Source organism: Ovis canadensis, chromosome 1 (genome assembly GCF_042477335.2).
Source record: "Ovis canadensis isolate MfBH-ARS-UI-01 breed Bighorn chromosome 1, ARS-UI_OviCan_v2, whole genome shotgun sequence".
Lineage (NCBI taxonomy): Eukaryota > Metazoa > Chordata > Mammalia > Artiodactyla > Bovidae > Ovis > Ovis canadensis.
Genome location: NC_091245.1, coordinates 118,799,933 through 118,821,349, shown reverse-complemented (window position 1 = coordinate 118,821,349; position 21,417 = coordinate 118,799,933). Strand labels below are relative to the sequence as shown.

General features: G+C 43.0%; 1 protein-coding gene across 1 annotated transcript in view; it reads left to right on the top strand.

The window, feature by feature from the left end:
* The first annotated feature begins 9,956 nt into the window (after positions 1-9,956).
* ALDH9A1 (aldehyde dehydrogenase 9 family member A1) overlaps positions 9,957-21,417 on the top strand; it is a 29,837-nt gene continuing 18,376 nt past the window's right edge. Inside the window, exons 1-2 of the mRNA XM_069547697.1 lie at positions 9,957-10,628; positions 12,546-12,691. Of these exons, the coding sequence (XP_069403798.1) occupies positions 10,004-10,628; positions 12,546-12,691 (771 nt within the window). The 5' untranslated portion in view covers positions 9,957-10,003. The remainder of the gene's footprint in view (positions 10,629-12,545; positions 12,692-21,417) is intronic.

The window sequence follows — 21,417 nt, the reverse complement described above, 5'->3', positions numbered from 1 at the left end:
CCTTGGAAACCATGTGTTGCAAATGGCATCCTGGGTCCTTCTGTAACTGTAGGGAGCCAAGTGCCCCCCTCCGCGCCTCTAGCCTCACAGATCTTAAACATTCTAACCTAAATACCCCTGGACCATTAGGTAAGTTGTAAATAAATTTCTATTGTGTTCAAGCTATTACATTTTGGATTTGTTTTATAAACTAATTTAGCATACGCTTCCCCAACCTTGGGTCAGATGGTAAAGAATCTGCCTGCAATGCGGGAGATCCAGGTTGGATCCCTGGGTTGGGAAGATCCCCTGGAGAAGGGAATGACAACCCACTGTAGTATTCTTGCCTGGAAAATCCCATGGAAAAGGAACCTGTCAGGCTACAGTCCATCGGGTCGCAAAGAGTTGGACATGACCGAGCGACTAACACACAATAGAGAAATCAGTACCTTGCAGTGGGGTGATAAACACCTAGGGAACTCCCTGGCAGTCCAGTGGTTAGCACTCCTTGCTTTCACTGCCAAGGGCCGGGGTTTGATCCCTGGTCAGGGAACTAAAATGCTACGAGTCACGCTGGTGTGACAAATAAAATAGAAAAACAAAATACGGGCATTGGTTTAGTAGATGCATAGCAGGAAGTTAGAAACTGGTATCACTGGCTGAAAATATGGTGGCTCCTCTTCTGCCATGGCAAAGCTTTTGATAGAACTGACGCTGTGATAACTTGAAAGGCAGACACAATCCTTACTGTGCCAGCAGTGTGAGGGAAGGTGGTTGGAACTGTAATACTGAGCTGCAACACTGATTTGTGGAAGAGCTATAACACGGTCCATTTGAGACCTGAGAGACATAACACGGTCTATCTGAGACCCGAGAGCTGTGACACGCTGAGGGGGCTTTAATGCCCGTCACTCCAAATCTTTGTTGTGACAAGACGAAAACCAAGGAGCATACACTTGCCTGCCAGAATGATCCAGAATGTATGAGTCGCCCAAAGGTTCTAAATGCTTTAAAAATTGGAGTATAATTGATTTACAATGTTGTGTTAGTTTCGGGTGTACAACACAATGATTAGGTTATATATATATATATATATTTCAGATTATTTTCACTTACAGTTATTACAAAATATTGACTACAGTTCCTTATGCTATACAGTAGGTCCTTTTGGTTATCTATTTTATGTATAGTAAGGTGTTAAATGTTAACTCAAGCTCCTAATTTATATCTCCCCGCCCTCCTTTTCTCTTTGGTAATCATAAGTTTGTTATGTCTGTGGGTCTACTTCTGTTTTGTATATAAGTTCCTTTGTATCTTTTTTTTTTTTCCGGCTATAATGTACAGCTTGTGGGATCTTAGTTCCCCAACTAAGGAGTCAGTCAGGCCCCCTGCAGTGGAAGAATTGCAGAATCCTAACCACTAGGAAAGATATAAGCATCTGAATGCAGAGTTCCAAAGAATAGCAAGAAGAGATAAGAAAGCCTTCTTCAGTAATCAATGCAAAAAATAGAGGAAAAGAACAGAACAGAATGGGAAAGACTAGAGATCTCATCAAGAAAATTAGAGATACCAAGGGAGTATTTCATGCAAAGATGGGCTCGAAAAGGACAGAAATGGTATGGACTTAACAGAAGCAGAAGATATTAAGAACAGGCGGCAAGAATACACAGAAGAACTGTACAAAAAAGATCTTCACCACCCAGATAATCATGATGGTGTGATCACTCATCTAGAGCCAGACAGCTTGGAAAGTGAAGTCAAGTGGGCCTTAGAAAGGATCACTATGAACAAAGCTAGTGGAGGTGATGGAATTCCAGTGGAGCTATTTCAAATCCTGAAAGATGAGGCTGTGAAAGTGCTGCACTCAGTATGCCAGCAAATTTGGAAACTAAGCAGTGGCCACAGGACTGGAAAAGGTCAGTTTTCATTCCAGTCCCAAAGAAAGGCAATGCCACAGAATGCTCAAACTACTGCACAATTGCACTCATCTCACACGCTAGTAAAGAAATGCTCAAAATTCTCCAAGCCAGGCTTCAGCAATACGTGAACCGTGAACTTCCTGATGTTCAAGCTGGTTTTAGAAAAGCCAGAGGAACCAGAGATCAAATTGCCAACATCTGCTGGATCATGGAAAAAGCAAGAGAGTTCCAGAAAAACATCTATGTCTGCTTTATTGACTATGCCAAAGCCTTTGACTGTGTGGATCACAATCAACTGTGGAAAATTCTGAAAGAGATGGGAATACCAGACCACCTGACCTGCCTCTTGAGAAATCTGTATGCAGGTCAGGAAGCAACAATTAGAACTGGACACGGAACAACAGACTGGTTCCAAATAGGAAAAGGAGTACGTCAAGGCTGTATATTGTCACCTTGCTTATTTAACTTCTATGCAGAGTACATCATGAGAAACGCTGGACTGGAAGAAACACAAGCTGGAATCAAGATTGCCGGGAGAAATATCAATAACCTCAGATATGCGGATGACACCACCCTTATGGCAGAACGTGAAGAGGAACTAAAAAGCCTCTTGATGAAAGTGAAAGAGGAGAGTGAAAAAGTTGGCTTAAAGCTCAGCATTCAGAAAACTAAGATCATGGCATCTGGTCCCATCACTTCATGGGAAATAGATGGGGAAACAGTGGAAACAGTGTCAGACTTTATTTTGGGGGGCTCCAAAATCACTGCAGATGGTGACTGCAGCCATGAAATTAAAAGACACTTGCTCCTTGGAAGAAAAGTTATGACCAACCTAGACAGCATATTCAAAAGCAGAGACATTACTTTGCTGACTAAGGTCTGTCTAGTCAAGGCTATGGTTTTTCCTGTGGTCATGTATGGATGTGAGAGTTGGACTGTGAAGAAAGCTGAGCACCGAAGAACTGATGCTTTTAAACTGTGGTGTTGGAGAAGACTCTTGAGAGTCCCTTAGACTGCAAGGAGATCCAACCAGTCCATTCTGAAGGAGATCAGCCCTGGGATTTCTTTGGAAGGAATGATGCTAAAGCTGAAACTCCAATACTCTGGCCACCACATGTGAAGAGTTGACTCATTGGAAAAGACTCTGATGCTGGGAGGGACTGGGGGCAGGAGGAGAAGGGGACAATAGAGGATGAGATGGCTCGATGACATCACGGACTCGATGGACGGGAGTCTGAGTGAACTCCAGGAGTTGGTGATGGACAGGGAGGCCTGGTGTGCTGTGATTCATGGGGTCGCAAAGAGTCGGACACGACTGAGCAACTGAACTGAACTGAACTGAACTGAACCACTAGATCAATGGCACCCCACTCCAGTACTCTTGCCTGGAGAATCCCATGGGTGGAGGAGCCTGGTAGGCTGCAGTCCATGGGGTCGAGAAGAGTTGGACACGACTGAGCGACTTCACTTTCACTTTTCACTTTCATGCTTTGGAGAAGGAAATGGCAACCCACTCCAGTGTTCTTGCCTGGAGAATCCCAAGAACGGGGGAGCCTGGTGGGCTGCCGTCTATGCGGTCGCACAGCATCGGACACGACTGAAGCGACTTAGCAGCAGCAGCAACCACTAGATCACAGGGAATTCCCTCTTTTTTTTTTTTTTTTTTTAGATTCTGCACTTAGCTATATCATAATTATATAATAATCTCTATATCCATCCATGTTGCTACAAATGGCATTAATTCATCATTCTTTTTATGGTTGAATAGTATTCCATCCTATAAACATACGGCATCTTTTTATCCATCCATCTCTGGACTCATATATTATCATTTAGCTTTCTTCTGTTTCTTGGCTATTGTGAATAGTGCTGCAGTGAACATTGGGGCACATGTACCTTTTGAAATGAAGATTTTCTCCATATATATGTCCAGAAATAGGATTGCTGAATCACGTGGTAGCTCTTTTTTTCAGTTTTTAAAGGAAACTCCATGCTGTTCTCCATAGTGCCTGCATTAATTTACATTCCCATCAACAGCATAGGAAAATTCCTTTTTCTCAACACCCTCTCCAGCATTTATTATTTGTAATGCTACTTGCTGTTTTTGTCTAGGCATTACAAAATAGAAATGTGCTCACACCAGAATCTACTGGTTTGCAGGCAGAATAAGGGAATAAAGAACCTAGAAATTTTGGACCTTGTAGATATTAATAAGCCAACTGCTTCAGAAGCATAAATAGCAAGAGACAAGACTTGCTGCTTAGAAGCCTCTCATTAAGACAGCTAGTCAGACAAAAAGCTCATTTCAATTTGCAATTCTTTCAGATGGTTTCAAGGCAACTAACATTAACTTGAGAAAAAGAAGCTTCGGGGCAAGGAAGCAACCTGCTGAAATGTATTAAGGACTCTATCTAAGAACTCTGAGTCTGGCCCCTGGCACATGGAACTGAATAAAAGCAGACAGATCAAATGCTTTGTAACAACAACATAATGCTTCCCCGGTGGCTCAGAGGTTAAAGCATCTGCCTGCAATGCGGGAGACCCGGGTTAAGAGATGACTCTACACATGGACATCACCAGATGGTCAATACCGAAATCAGATTGATTATATTCTTTGCAGCCGAAGATGGAGAAACTATATACAATCAGCAAAAACAAGACCGGGAGCTGACTGTGACATGATCATGACTCAGATCATGAACTCCTTATTGAAAATTTAGACTTATATTGAAGAAAGTAGGGAAAACCACTAGACCATTCAGGTGTGACCTAAATCAAATCCCTTATGATTATATAGTGGAAGTGAGAAATAGATTCAAGGGATTAGATCTGATAGAGTGCCTGAAGAACTATGGACGGAGGTTCATGACATTTTATAGGAGACCGTGATCAAAACGATCTCCAAGAAAAAGAAATGCAAAAAGGCAAAATGGTTGTCTGAGGAGGCCTCAAAAATAGCTGAGAAAAGAAGAGAGGCAAAAGGCAAAGGAGAAAAGAAAAGATACCCATATGAATGCAGAGTTCCAAAGAATTGCAAGGAGAGATAAGAAAGCCTTCCTCAGTGATCAGTGCAAAGAAATAGAGGAAAACAATAGAATGGGAAAGACTAATATCTCTTCAAGAAAATTACAGATACAAATGGAATATTTCCTGCAAAGATGGGCACAATAAAGGACAGAAATGGTATGGACCTAACAGAAGCAGAAGATATTAAGAGGAGGTGGCAAGAATACACACAAGAACTATATAAAAAACATCTTCATGACCCAGTTAACTACAGTGGTGTGATCACTCACCTAGAGCCAGACATCCTGAAGAGTGAAGCCAAGTGGGCCTTAGGAAGCATCACGATGAACAAAGTTAGTGGAGGTGATGGAATTCCAGTTGAGCTATTTCAAATCCTAAAAGATGATGCTGTGAAAGTGCTGCACTCAATATGCCAGCAAATTTGGAAAACTCAGCAGTGGCCACAGGACTGGAAAAGGTCAGTTTTCATTCCAGCCCCAAAGAAAGGCAGTGCCAAAGAATGTTCAGACTACTGCACAATTGCACTCATCTCACATGCTAGCAAAGTAATGCTGAAAATCATCCAAGCGAGGCTTCAGCAGTACCTGAACCAAGAACTTCCGGACATTCAAGCTGGATTTAGAAAAGGCAGAGGAACCAGAGATCAAATTGCCAACTGTTATGCCCAGAGTCCGAGTCCCCAAAACTGAGAGAATAAGACGTCCACAGCAATGCAAAAGCATAAAGGGGTTTATTGCTAGCTCAAGTTAGGGCCCAGGTCTCATCCAGCACAGTGGAATCCGACAAGAGCCCTGAGCTCTGAATCACATCTACTTTTATACAGACGGTTCTTTGTTCCTGTAACAGCATAGCTGATTGGTTAAACCGTACCGCGCGGGGGACTTTTAACCTCGCATCCCTATCTGGATTGGCTCAGGTCTGGAGCGGGCGGGGTGCTACGGGGATTTTTTTCTGATTAGTCTGATTTTTTTCTGAGCTACACTGCCTGCGGGAGTTCCCAGTGCCTCAGCTTTCCTAGAGACTAAACCTCAGGCCTAGCCTGCCCCTTAGAGCCTGTCCTGGCTTCAGTTTGGTCCTAACACCAACATCCACTGGATCATAGAAAAAGTAAGAGAATTCCAGAAAAACATCTACTTCTGCTTCATTGACTATGCTAAAGTCTTTGACTGTGTGGATCACAACAAACTGGAAAATTCTTCAAGAGATGAGAATACCAGACCTTACCTGCCTTACTGAGAAATCTGTAGCAGGTCAAGAAGCAATAGTTAGAACTGGACATGGAACAATGGACTGGTTCCAATTGGGAAAGGAGGAAGTCAAGCCCGCATATTGTAACCCTGCTTATTTAACTTATATGCAGAGTACATCATGCGAAATGCTGGGCTGGATGAAGCACAAGCTGAAATCAAGATGGCTGGGAGAAATATCAATAACCTCAGATATGCAGATGACACCACCCTTATGGCAGAAAGCAAAGAGGAACTAAAGAGCCTGTTGATGAAAGTGAAAGAGCTGGCTTAAGACTCAATATTCCAAAAGCTAAGATCATGGCATCCAGTCTCATCACTTCACGACAAATAGATGGGGCAACAATGGAAACAGTGAAAGACTATATTTTGGGGGGGCTCCAAAATCACTGCAGATGGTGACTGCAGCCATGAAATTAAAAGATGCTTGCTCCTTGGAAGAAAAGCTGTTACTAACCTAGACAGCATATTAAAAAGCAGAGACATTATTTTGCTGACAGAGGTCTGTCTAGTCAAACCTATAGTTTTTCCAGTAGTCAAGTATGCATATGAGAGTTGGACTATAAAGAAAGCTGAGTGCTGAATAACTGATGCTTTTGGACTGTGGTGCTGGAGAAGACTCTTGAGAGTCCCTTGGACTGCAAGGAGATCAAACCAGTCAGTCCTAAAGGAAATCAGTCCTGAATATTCTTTGGAAGGACTGATGCTGAACTGAAGGTCCAATACTTGGGCCACCTGATGCAAAAAACAGACTCATTGAAAAAGACCCTGATGCTGGGAAAGATTGAAGGCAGGAGGAGAAGGGGATGGCAGAGGATGACATGGTTGGATAGCATCACTGACTCGATGGACATGATTTTGAGCGAGCTCTGGGAATTGGTGATGGACGGGGAAGCCTGGTGTGCTACAGTCCATGGGATTGCAAAGTGTCACACATGACTGAGTGACTGAACTGAAAATTGTGAAGTGAGAGAATCCTGAAGAAACTGTGGAAATCCTGGCCTAAAAAAGTTTTGTTAAAACAAACCCTGGGCTCCCTGATTGTGAAATAAGGCTGCAAAAGCTGAATAATCCTTGAAGAAGGACTCCGTAACACCTATTTTAGAACTTGTACTTATCACAGTTTCCTAGAATTTTGGTTAGGACGTGTGTTGATGTACTTTTGTTAGTATTTCTTCTGTTTGAGCTTGATTGAACTTCGTGGATTGCAAAATTTATAATTTTCACGAAATTTAGAAAAATGTGGTGCTTCTCACAAGTATATAATCTTCCTACAATGCAGGAGCCACAAGAGATGTGGGTTTGATCCCTGAGTAGGGAAGATCCCCTGGAAGAGGGAATGGCAACCCACTCCAGTATTCTTGCCTGGAGAATCGCTATGGACAGAGGAGCCTGTTGAGCTGTAGTCCATGGGATTGCAAAGAATCGGACACAACAGAAGCAACTTAGCACACACTGCACTCGAAGACTCCTTACTAGCTAAACTTTAAGTCTCATCTCCCAACTTGACTTCAAAACATTTTCCAAAGTGTTTATCAGTTGTCACTTGAAAAAACAGTGCCTCATTCAAATAAGATAGGGAAATCATAGGTTATAACATTGAACAAATTTCTTTCTTCTATTATTATTTTATATTGAAGTATAATCAACTTAAAATATTACATTAGCTTCAGGTATACAACAGAGTGATTCTATATTTCTCTACATTATAAAATGATCACCACTTTAAGACTGGTTACCATATGTTACCATACAAAGTTATTGCAATATTATTGATTGTATTCCCTGTGTTGTACATTATACCTCTGTGACTCTTTTATTTTGTACCTGGAAGTTTGTACTTCTAATCTCCCTCACTTGAACAGATTTCTTTACTGCAGCACTTACTTGAGCTCTAAATGTGCTAATAATTATTGTTAATTTCCAGGAGAAGGATATATTAAATAGAATCTTTTTTAAAATAAGGAACATCTTACAAAATCAGTGTTCCAAGAGTCATAATTTGGAAACAAACTTAGTTGTTTTGAGTGTGGTCCGAGGACTACATGAGTCGCCTGGATCAGAATTGTCTAGATGCTTTTTATGACATACAAGATGGTAGCTATGTCTCCATATGTCTGAAGCGCCTCTACGAGAAGACAAGGGAGAGGGGTCTTTGAAAGAAATGGAGAAATTAACATGTGAGAGTGTCAGAGCAGAAGAACCGAGGGGGCCTCTTTCTAACACTTTAGGGCCACTGTATTATTGCTGCACTCTTTAGCATGTTCTATGATAGAGAAATAAATGTCTTTCTTATATAAGCATCTGCTATCTTTGCCTTCGATAATACAACCAAGCACGCTGCTGCTGCTTAGTCGCTTCAGTCGTGTCTGACTCTGTGCAACCCCATGGACTGTAGTCTGCTCCTTGTCATGGGAGAATCTGTCCATAGGATTCTCCAGGAAAGATACTGGAGTGGGTTGCCATGCCCTCCTCCAGGGCATCTTCCTGATCCAGGGATAGAACTCCGGTCTCCTGCACTGCAGGCAGATTGTTTACCAGTGCCACCAGGGAAGCCCAACCAAGCATGATACCTAATTAATTCAGAGGTAAAGAGAATTAATTCAGAAGTAAAATTAATTCACAGAGTCACTTTGTGACTAATTATGGTGTGGTTAATTTAACTCTGTTTTTTATCATATGGAATAGATTTCTCTGTTGTGCTTTCCTGCCAAAGTAAAAAAAAATACAACTTTCTTTTCAAAGTCTGTGTTATCTATTTGAACTTAAAACTCTTGTTTTAAACACTGATCTAGAAGAAGAAAGAAATGTAAACCTCATTATCTGTATGAAGATTGAGGTGTGGGAGATGTGTACCAGATAATCTGAGAAAGTTATAACATGCTCAGCTAGGAGATATTGATAAATAGATAAATAAATATATACTTCCCTGGTTTCTCAGACGCTAAACAATCTGCCTGCAGTTTTAGGAGAGCTGGGTTCCATCCCTGGGTTGGGAAGATCCCTTGGAGGAGGGAATGGCTACCCACTCCAGTATTCTAGCCTGGAAAATTCCATGGACAGAGGAGCCGGGGGGACTACAGTCCTTGGGGTCTCAAAGAGTCAGACAAGACTGAGAAACTAACACTTTAACTTTCTTTCATTACACACACACGCACACACACACACATATGCCCTGGCGTGGTATGTGTGATCTTTTGATCTTAGTTCCTCCATCAGGGGTTCAACGGTGTCTAGTGCAGTGGAAACAAGGAGTCCTAATCACTGGATCTAATCCTCCCCTTTCGTTAGAGAATGATCAGAAGACAGACCCTAGGCTGATTACATGTAGTGATGTACCTGAAAACTCTTGTTTTAAATACTGAGCTTCTCTGGTGGCTCAGATGGTAAAGTGTCTGCCGCAGTAAAGCATCTGCCGCAGTACGGGAAGCCTGGGTTCGATCCCTGGGTTGGGAAGGTCCCCTGGAGAAGGAAATGGCAACCCACTCCAGTACTCTTGCCTGGGAAATTCCATGGACTGAGGAGCCTGGTGGGCTACAGTCCATGGGCTCGCAAAGAGTCGGACACGACTGAGCGACTTCATTTTCACTTTCTGGAAGAAAGAAAAACGAGACAGTGAGGGGGGAGAAGGCGAGTGCGTGGGCGTGCGTGCGTTTCTGTGTAAGACTCTGGTGTGCCACCCAGCCTCTAGGCTAAGCGAGGGGCGGACCTGCACCACTGACTAGCCAACTGACTGCACGGAAAAGTCTTGCAAACTCCGCCCCGGAAGGCCGGCCCTTGTCTCAGTTCAGTTCAGTTCAGTCGCTCAGTCGTGTCCGACTCTGCGACCCCATGAATCGCAGCACTCCAGGCCTCCCTGTCCATCACCAACTCCCGGAGTTCACTCAGACTCGCGTCCATCGAGTCAGTGATGCCATCCAGCCATCTCATCCTCTGTCGTCCCCTTCTCCTCCTGCCCCAGGGCCCTCAACTCTAGGCCGGGCGCGCCCCTCCCTGAGCCAGCGTCTTGCCTCGGCCCCGCCCCTCCCCGCTGCTCCGCCCCTCCCCTCAGCCCGCGTCTTGCCCCGCCCTCCAGCGGCCCCCGCCCTCCCGCGGCCCCTCCCATCTCGGCTACCCCGCCCCTCCCTCGGCCCCGCCCCTCCCTCAGCCCGCGTCTTACCCCGCTCTCCCGCGGCCCCTCCCCTCTCCGCGGCCCCTCCCCTCTCCGCGGGCCCGTCCTCCCGCGGCCCCGCCCCTCTGGCTTGGCCCTCTCCGCCGCTCCTGCCCCCCATGTTTCTCCGAGCTGGCCTGGCTGCACTGTCTACGCTTTCCCGCACCCTCAGGCCTGCTTCTGCTCCGATCGCCGCCATGAGCACTGGCACCTTCGTTGTGTCGCAGCCCCTCAATTACCGTGGCGGGGCTCGCGTGGAGCCAGTGGATGCCTCCGGCACCGAGAAGGCTTTCGAGCCAGCAACCGGTAACGGGGTCGGAGGGAAGCTGCGGGGGCCAGGGTAGGGGCGAGGCTGTGGCGCGGACTGACGCTCCCCCGCCCAGGGGTGAAACCTGTTCTAACTTCCTGAAGCTTCATGTAGTGCTCTGAACAGACGTTTGTTGAGCACGGGTAAGTGATGGTGTAGAGTATAAAGTTATCTGTGTAGGCAGCTAAGGATGCTGCGCAAACACGAGAGCTTCTGGACCGGGGCAGGAAGGAGTCGTAGAAAAGGGGAGCAGCTTGTGAGTTGCGCGGTGGGGTCAGGATTAATTTCACAACAGCCTGAACAGAGTCCACAGAGCCCCGGTGGGTAAGGTAGTGTCTTTGTGTTAATTATTAATTTTAAAGGTAGGACCTCAGTAATGTCTTCAGCGGTGCACTTAGAAGAGTTCTAGGACAGGGTGAAAAGAAATACTTCTGCCAAAATGGAGGAGCATGCACAGATGGTTGTAATGAGCGTGAATGACTACTTTGTTGCCATCCCCTAGTGTTAAAGTATTTCCGGACACGAACCAGAGCTGGGAAAGGGAAATAAAAAATTCTGCTTTTATCTAGTGTTTAATGTGTGCCAAGCACTGTGCCAGGCCTTGGGAAGTCCAAAGATCACAAAGCAAATGAGGAAGAGGTTTTTTGTTTTGTTTTTGTTTTGCTGTGTTTAATGTTTGCGAGGAGAGAAATATAAATGTTTGTGCAAACCAAATATTATATCCCCAGACGGATAAAACTGAATTTCAAGAGACTGGAGAATTTAGGTGTGATCAATTACACCTTCCTGCTCTGCGACTTGTCAGAGCAGGAAGGGGCCACAGCCACCATCAGGCTCTCCTTTAGGCCTCTTGATTTCCCACTCCCATATTGATACAAAAGAAAGAAAAATTGCTCTTTATTTTAACTGCCTACAGTGTGTGCTGTGTGATTCTTAGCCACTGCCTCTATCAATTGGCTACTCAAATTTATCATACAGGTTTGTGAAATCTCTGGAAAAAGCAGAGTCCCAAATGTTCTTGTGGGAGGGGAGACCCTTAACTGACATCCTAGAGATTTCTTTTTAGTAGTGTCAGTCACAACCCTTAGGATTTGGGTCTAGAAAAACTGATCATTTCATATTTTGCCCAGTGTAGGGAATAGGGTTGAAGTAAGAAAATGAAATGGGCTCCCGAGGTGGCCCAGTGGTAAAGAATGCACCTGCCAGTGCAGGAGATGTGGGTTGGATCCCTAGGTCTGGAAGATCCCCTGGAGTTGGAAATGGCACCCCACTCCAGTATTCTTGCCTGGAAAATCCCATGCACAGAGGAGCCTGGCAGGCTGCAGTCTATGGGGTCACGAAGAGTCAGACGTGACTTAGTAACTAAACAACAAAAACAACAAGAAAATGAGAGATTGGGATTTTTTCCTTCATATTTGAGGAAAAAAATTTTCTTGCTTTTAGGAATATCTTTTCTTGATACACTATTTATTAACCACGTTCATCAAGTATCAGTAGTATTATATGACTTACAAAGATCACAGACCAGTGATTTAAAATCAGAGTTCATAACCCAGGAGACTGAATACTCTGATTTTGCAAGACCTCTGAGATTCTGAAACAGTGTTAAGGAGCATTGTGAAATAATTGATAGAAGTTAACCTTAGTAAACCCAAGTGTAAGAAGGGCAGGAGTTCTTACCCCAAAGTTCAAGGTGGGCTAGGCAAGAGATACAGTGAGTACATTTTTCTGAAGACAAGTCTTCAACTTTTATTAGATTCTTTTAAAGATAAGCTGTTGGTTTAGGGGTAGTCACTAAATCAGACTATACTTAAAAACAGGAAGAGGATCACTGAAAGGAAAATGGATACACAATACTTTATTTAAAATATGTGGCAAACATTTGAAATTAACACTCAGTTTCCCTGTATTTGTAGGTAGAGTGATAGCTACTTTCACATGTTCGGGAGAAAAGGAAGTAAATTTGGCTGTTCAGGATGCAAAGGCTGCCTTTAAAATATGGAGTCAAAAATCTGGCATGGAGCGTTGCCGAATCCTTTTGGAGGCTGCCAGGATAATAAGGGTATGTTTTAATTTAATCTCTTCCAGAAAAGTCCTCTTGCATTGCTCTGTGATTTTTTTTTTCTTGTGATGATTTGCAATTAGACTGATGCATTATTAAGTGATACCTTTTTGATGAGACCCAAAAACATTTCCATATGCTCACTTTGATACATACAACAAGCTTTCCTTCAGTGATTTTCTTTCTGGCTCTTGGCTGCTTGTGACATCTCCCCGGGCAGGCTTTCTTTTCCTTCTTTGTTGTTATGATAATGTATCCTTTGTCGCTTGTCTCCTTTTCTTTTTTCTTTTTAATTTTAAAATCTTTGATTCTTACATGCGTTCCCAAACATGAACCCCCCTCCCACCTCCCTCCCCATAACATCTCTCTGGGTCATCCCCATGCACCAGCCCCAAGCATGCTGTATCCTGCGTCAGACATAGACTGGCGATTCAATTCTTACATGATAGTATACATGTTAGAATGCCATTCTCCCAAATCATCCCACCCTCTCCCTCTCCCTCTGAGTCCAAAAGTCCGTTATACACATCTGTGTCTTTTTTGCTGTCTTGCATACAGGGTTGTCATTGCCATCTTTCTAAATTCCATATATATGTGTTAGTATACTGTATTGGTGTTTTTCTTTCTGGCTTACTTCACTCTGTATGATCAGCTCCAGTTTCATCCATCTCATCAGAACTGATTCAAATGAATTCTTTTTAACGGCTGAGTAATACTCCATTGTGTATATGTACCACAGCTTTCTTATCCATTCATCTGCTGATGGACATCTAGGTTGCTTCCATGTCCTGACTATTATAAACAGTGCTGCGATGAACATTGGGGTACATGTGTCTCTTTCAATTCTGGTTTCCTTGGTGTGTATGCCCAGCAGTGGGATTGCTGGGTCATAAGGTAGTTCTATTTGCAATTTTTTAAGGAATCTCCACACTGTTCTCCATAGTGGCTGTACTAGTTTGCATTCCCAGCAACAGTGTAGGAGGGTTCCCTTTTCTCCACACCCTCTCCAGCATTTATTGCTTGCAGACTTTTGGATCACAGCCATTCTGACTGGTGTGAAGTGGTACCTCATTGTGGCTTTGATTTGCATTTCTCTGATAATGAGTGATGCTGAGCATCTGTTCTTGTTCCCTATTACTTTTCCTCTGATGACGCTTAAGTTCAGTTTTCTTTTTCAGGTTAATTTTCTGCCTTAGTTGCCTAGAAGATTTCATAGATTCATTCCTGTTCCCATCTTAAGAAATAAAGTTTAGCTTTTTACAGTCTTAAAAGGCAAAGGCACTAGATTGTCTTTACAGAAAATTAGAAAATTCAGAGGATATACACCAAAATATAAATCAGGGATATCTCTCAGTGTAGGACTGTGATGACTTTTTTCCTTAACAGTGTCTTATGTCAGAAACTGGGGGTTTAAGTTACCCTGTTTACAAGGTTATATGGGTATTCTGACAGGAAACATAAAGTTTTCTGGATTAGGGAGAGAAAGAGTTTATTACTCACAGCAAAATACTTTAGCACTAGTTTTCTGAGCCCCTGTCTCCATGGGGTGACGCAGTAAGAGCCAGATGTTGCATACAGTGGGTTGTGCTGTAGGAGAGGAACCCCAAAATTAAGAGACTCAACTTATAAAGGGCACATCTGCCCATTCTCTCCTTTGGAGAAAGGTTACTTGTTAAGGTTAATGAGATGTAACTCACTGAGCAGATCTCCAAAGTTAAGGGGAAAGGTATCACTGGATTTATTACCCTGGAATGTAAGCAGATGTCTCCAAGAACAGGAAGTAGGGAGCTTTTTATCTCCACATCTCTTCAGAGACCTCTGTCTTTGGGGAGATGCTGTCTCTGCCTTCCAAGGCCTTTGCTTTTCAGTCAGCTTGCCAGTGGCCTTTGCAGAAAGCCTACACCATGCAGTAATGTCAAGATATTCCCGGAGAATTTTCTCCCAACAGGGTATTTTCTTTTATCAAAATTTACTTTTAATTTGGTAGATTAAAAGTTGTAACTCAAAGCTGATAATTTTTTATTCTAATTTGCCTCTCACTTTTGCTTGTGCATAAGCATTTGGTTTGTTTACCTTCTTAAGAACTGGCTCTTTTATTATTATAAAGTTATTTTTAAAATCCTGAGTAGTACCTATTTTTTTTTTACTCTGAAATTGACTGTCTAATGTTAATTTTCTTTTCCTTTAAACTCTTCATTCCGTTTTCTTTAATATTTTATACAATTTTTTACAGTCAAAAATATATTACTGTCTTTCTTGAAAGCTCTTATCTGATGATCATGGCCTGAATCTACCTTTGCTGATGTTGTTTTTGTTCAGTTACTAAGTCCTATCTGGCTTTTTGCAATCCCATGGACTTTAGCTCTCCAGGCTTCTCTGTCCATGGATTTCCCAGGCAAGAATTCTAGAGTGGGTTGCCATTTCCTTGTCAAGGGAATCTTCCAGGACTGATGATCAAACCTGCATCTCCTGCATTGGCAGGCAGATTCTTTAGCCCTGAGCCACCAGGGAATCCCTGGATCTACCTTTACCTGAAATTATTCTGTAACTGAATAGACCCCACCCTCTGACCACAACCTACAGTTTAGCCCTTGGTTGTTTTCTTTCAGTGATTTTTCAAGTTAATCATAATCTATAGTTCCTTGCCCTTTGCATTTTTAAACTACGCACAATTATCTTCTATAAGATAAAAATATTTATATTTACTCACATTTTTAACATAACTAGTGTTCTTCATTCCTTTGGGAAGGCCCAGATTTCTATGTTACCATTTTTATTTCTATTAGAAGAAATTCCTTAGCGTGTTTCATAGTGCAGATTTGCTAGAGATGTTCTTTTAGCTTTTGTATGTCTGAAAAGTCTTCATTTCACTTTCAGTATTCCTTTATTTATATTAGTTCTAAACTTTTCCGTATTTTGGTTTCAGCTGTGCTGTCCTCGCTGCTGTGGGCGGGCTTTCTGGAGCTGCTGCAGGCAGAGGCTGCCCTGTAGTTGCAGTGTGTGGGCTCCTCATTGCCATGGTAGCTTGTGTTGCAAATCACGGGCTCTAGGGCTTGCAGGCTTCAGTGGTTGCAGTTGTTAGGGCTCAGTGCTCAAAGCTTGTGGGCTGTGGAGTGGCGCGTGGCCTTAGCTGCCCCGAGGCATGTGGAATCTTCCTAGACCAGCCATCAAAGCCATATCCCCTGAATTGCAGGCAGATTCTTTACCACTGGACCACCAGGGATGTCCTTGCTTTCATTTTCAAAAAGAGTTCTAGATAAATAATTCTAGATTGACAGATTTTTCTTCCAGTGCTTTAAAGATGTTGCATGGCTGTCTTCTGGCTTGTTTTGTTTCAGAAGAGAAGTCTGCTGTCATTCTTATTTTTGTTCCCTTTTATTAAATATTTTTTACCTCTCTGGCTGCTTTTAAGATTTTCTTCTTATCATCAGTTTTAAATAAGTTCATTGTCTTTTGATGCAGCTTTCTTTATATTTCTTTTGTTTGGAGTTTCTCTTGAATTTGTACATATATAGTTAAATTTGGAAGAATTATGGCTATTATTATTATTTTTTAAATTTATATATATATTTTAAATATTACTTCTTTAGATATTTCTTCTGCCCCCAATCTTCTATTTCCTCTTCTTCAGAGCCTCCAGTTACATATACCTTGGGCTACTTGAAACTGTTCTACAGCTCACTAATGATCTGTTCATTTTTTCTCATTTTTCCTCTCTGTTTCATTTTGGGTAATTCCATTGTTACGTGTAAAGTTCGCCCACCTTTTCTTCCATCGCATCTGATCTGCTGTTAATCCTGTCTGGTGTATTTTTCATCTCTAGAAGAGCAACCTGAGTCTTTTTTGTTGTTGTTCCATGTTGCTCCTTAACATGTTCATGTTTTCCTCTACTTTCTTGAACACATGGAATATAGTAATAATAACTTTTAATATCCCCATCTACTAATTGTGACATCTACCAGTTCTGAGTCTGTTTCTATGGATTGACTTTTTCCTCCTGGTTAGGTGTTATGTAACTTTGCTGTTTTGCATGACTGTTTTTTTTTTTCCTCCTGGTTAAATGTTATATAACTTTCCTATCTTTTGCATGTCTAGTAATTTGTTATCACTAGACATTGTGAATTTTATGTGTTGGATGCTGAATATTCTTGTACTTTAAAACATTAATGAGCTTTGTTCTGTGACACAGTGAAGTTACTTGGAATTAGTTTGATCCTTGCAAGACTTGTTTCTGTGCTTTGTTAGGTGTAATCAGAACAGCTAATTTTCCCCCACTATTGAATACCCTTCTGAATACCTAGTTTGATGCTCTGTGTACTAGTGAGGTTTTTCTTAACATGGCCGGTGGGAACATGAACTATTCATGCCCCTGTGTGAGTTCTAGGGATTTGTTTTGTTTTGTTTTCACCTTCTTGGTTACTTTTTTCCCAGCCTTGGCTAGGGTCCTCACACTGACCAGTTCTCAGATGAAGACTTAAGGGGGATCTCTGGGATATTCTGTGCAGCTCTCTTCTCTCCTATCCCTAGAGTGCATACTGTAGCCATCACATAGTCCTTGAACTCCCAACCTGTTTCCTTAACTCAGAGTATCTCTTGGGCCCCACCTAAGGCCCTCTTACTGGCTCTCTGATAGAGACTCTTTCCAGGCAGCAGGCAGGAACACATGTAGGGCTCACCTCATTTGTTTCCTTCTCTCAGGGATCACTGTCCTGAGCTGTCCAATGTCCAGTGTCTGAAAATTGTTGTTTTGTAAAAATTGTTGTTTTGTGTATTTTATCTGGTATTTTTAGTTGCTGAAGGATGGAGCCTAGTCTGATCCCTGTTACTCTACCTTAGCTGGTAGCCCATTGACTCCTAGTGAAATGAACAGTTTTTGGTATGTGCATTAGTCTTAGGCTTCCCTTTTCACTTTGAATCTTTTGATGCTTTTTTATCAAATTATAAAGATCTTAATGGTAGGCGCCAATCATTTCTAAGTCGGAGCCTCCTTAGGAAAGTCGCTGTCATTTGGCTTTAAAAGGAGAGAGAAATGTATTTTAAAACTATCATGTGTTTTACCACTATTTACATATAGAAAAGAGTGCATGTAGATTATGCACTCGCCTTCAGCCGCTCTTTTGCTCAGCTCTGCCTCTTGAAGCAAGCCGGGGCTCACACTTATTAGAGTTGAACAGGCATGGCTTTGCTCATGCAGTTCTCTTATAAAAAACCTAGACACTTACGTTTGCGTGGTGGCTTGAAATGAAGGAGGGGGATGGGGCTTTTCTTTTTCCCTTTTACCCAGTGGACCCGTGGTCAGGTCACATGAGAAGCGGGGTGGCCGAGAGAGGGATAGGGTAGATGTGAAGCACATGTTTCCCAAGAGATGCTTCTTGAAGTGCATTGTCAGGGTGGACAGTTTTGTTTTGTGGTGGCTCTTGTAGCTAGTAGGGGCAGGAAGCTTACATTGTTTCCCCTTTCCCTTCCGCCCTCCTTATCCCAGGAGGGTAAAGGAATCCCATTTCCCTGAATGCAGAATTAAGTGTTAGAGATTCACTTGGACTGCTTGATAGTTTTCATCAGGGTCTTTTTTTATGATCCTTGTAAGATACGTCAAAAGGCCCCACAGTGGCTTTCTAGAAATAACCTTTTGCATGAGGATAGAGGATGCTGGAATAAGACAAGGAAAATTTCAAAAGACCAGCCAATAGATTGAATTTTCTCTTTGAGTTGAAACCTTGAAACAGTCCTCAAAACTAATTGTCTGTCCATTCTTTACCAAAAAAAAAAAATCTTAGTGAAACTTCCTTTCATAGTAAATATTCCAAGGCTTTTCAGCAGTAGTCATAGATTAATTCCCGTCTGTTCACGCTTGTATTAATGTGGAAGACAACAGCATTTCACTTTTGTTAGTTTAATATTTCTTCATGTGTTTAAAGTGTAACATACTGATTTCATCAGTGTGTTTATGCTGATTAGTGAACTGATGCTAGTAAAAAGATGCTTACTCCTTGGAAGAAAAGTTATGACCAACCTAGATAGCATATTGAAAAGCAGAGACATTACTTTGCCGACTAAGGTCCGTCTAGTCAAGGCTATGGTTTTTCCTGTGGTCATGTATGGATGTGAGAGTTGGACTGTGAAGAAGGCTGAGCACCGAAGAATTGATGCTTTTGAACTGTGGTGTTGGAGAAGACTCTTGAGAGTCCCTTGGACTGCAAGGAGATCCAACCAGTCCATTCTGAAGGAGATCAGCCCTGGGATTTCTTTGGAAGGAATGATGCTGAAGCTGAAGCTCCAGTACTTTGGCCACCTCATGTGAAGAGTTGACTCATTGGAAAAGATTCTGATGCTGGGAGGGATTGGGGGCAGGAGGAGAAGGGGACGACAGAGGATGAGATGGCTGGATGGCATGACTGACTCGATGGACGTGAGTCTGAGTGAACTCCGGGAGTTGGTGATGGACAGGGAGGCCTGGCATGCTGTGACTCATGGGGTCGCGAAGAATCGGACACGACTGAACGACTGGACTGAGCTGAACTGACCTACTTCCTCTGCAGGGACTAGTTCCCCTCTTGCATTCTAGAAACGAAGTTTAAGTCACTTATGGTTGATCGTGCCTTTTGAAAATGTGTTTTACATTGATCATACTCAACACATCCAAGAAGTGGGATTTTTCACACCTGGTTAAAGAACTTTTACATCAGAACTGATGGCTTGTTGTTTTCCTAGGTACCCTCTTTCCAGTATCAGTAACGGGGAAACAAATTCATTGTTAAAAAGTTGTTTTGGTGAGTAGAGAATCAGGAAAGAGAAGGTAAATTGTTGGTTTGAAAGGCAATTTAATTTAGATTGTGTTTGGATGTAAACAAATCATCCTTTCTGAAGAAACATGTCTATTCAATAATTGCAGAATTTGTTTAGAACTTACTAACTTCCTTTTTAGGAAGTGAGCTCCTTGAAGGAAGAGACTGGATCTGTCCTTTTTCTTAGTAAAAAGTGTGAAATGATTTTCTAGCTCCACTTCACTTGGTGGTTGTTCTGGGGTTTTCTCCTGTTACTTCATCTGGAACATGTTTCTCTGCTGTCTCCTCTGTCTAACTCTCTTTTTGCAGTCTCTATCCTGCAGGCCGCAGGGGAGTTGTGCCTCTTGTTCCTGGTATCTGCCGCCTCATGGATGAGGCTGGTTTAGAGGCTTGTGCAGGCTTCCTGGAGGGAGGGGCTGGTTCCTGCCTACTGGTGGGTAGGTCTGGGTCTTAGCCCTCTGGTGGGCAGGGGCATGTCAAGCGATGTGTCTAGAGGTGGCTTTAGGCTCAGGAAGACTTTAGGCAGCCTGTCTGCTGGTGGATGGGACTGTGTTTCTGCCCAGTTGGTTGTTTGGCCTGAGGCATCCCAGCACTGGGGCCTGTAGGCTGTTGGGGGAGCCAGGTCTTGGTGCCAAAATATCAGACTTCAGGAGAGCTCATGCCAGTGAGTATTCTGTGGTTCCTCTGCCACTGATGTCCTTGTCCCCACTGTAAACCAAAGCCAGCCACCCTCCACCTTCTCAGAAGACACTCAAAGACCAGCAGGTAGGTCTGACCCAGGCTCCTGTGGAGTCACTCGCTGCTTTTTCCTTGGCTTCTGGTGTGCATGAGATCTTCTGTGCATCCTCCAAGAGTGAAGTTTTTGATCTCTTCCATTCCTGTGGAGTCTCTATAATTAAGACCCACTGGTCTTCAAAGCCAAATGCTCTGGGGCTCCTCCTCTTGATGCCAGTCTTCCAGGCTGGGGTGCTTGATGTGGGGCTCAGAACTCTCACTCCTGTGGGAGAACCTCTGAAATATAATTATTTTCCAATTTGTGTGTCACCTACCTGGTGAGTCGGAGAAGGCAATGGCAACCCACTCCAGTACTCTTGCCTGGAGAATCTCAGGGACGGGGGAGCCTGGTGGGCTGCCGTCTATGGGGTCGCACAGAGTCAGACACGACTGAAGCGACTTAGCAGCAGTAGCAGCAGTACCTGGTGAGTATGGGATTTGACTAGATTAGCACTGTGCCACCCCCCACCATCTTGTAACTTCTTCTTTGTCTTTGGATGCAGAATAGCTTTTCTGGTAGGCTCTGGTCTTTCTTGTTGATGGCTGTTGAGCAGTTAGTTGTGATTTTGGTGTTTTCATGAACGGAGCTGAGCTCAAGTCCTACTTTGTCAACTTTTCTGGAATCCAACAAATATGGAATGAATGGATCGAAGCACTTCATACCTCTGGTCTTTGTCGAAATAGACCATGTCCAATTATCATTATCAAAGTGCTGTTTCCTGTATTTCATCCTTCCATGCTTTCTCAGATCTGTACTTGGTAGCTCTTGTGTTAGACAGTTGTGTTCATTTCTGTTGCCATTTCATGTTGCTTCTGGTCAGCCATACTGATGGTCTGTTTTAGTAACAGATGCATCTTTCTTGTCAATTGTTCAGTTCATGTTTTATGTGCAGATTTTCACCACATTGGTTTTTTTTTTTTAATTAAAATCAGATCTGTAATAGCAAATACCTGTTTCTTACATACTCAGATCTTCTAAATAATTTTATCTGTTTCTGGCTGTGCTCCGTCTTTGTTGCCATGCGGACTTTTCTCTAGTTGCGGTGAGCAGGGGCTGCTCTTCGTTGCAGTGTGCAGTCTTCTCATGTCAGTAGCTTCTTTTGTTGCAGAGCGGGGGCTCGAGAGCGCTGGGACTTCAGCAGCTGTGGCACGTGGATGCGGTATTTC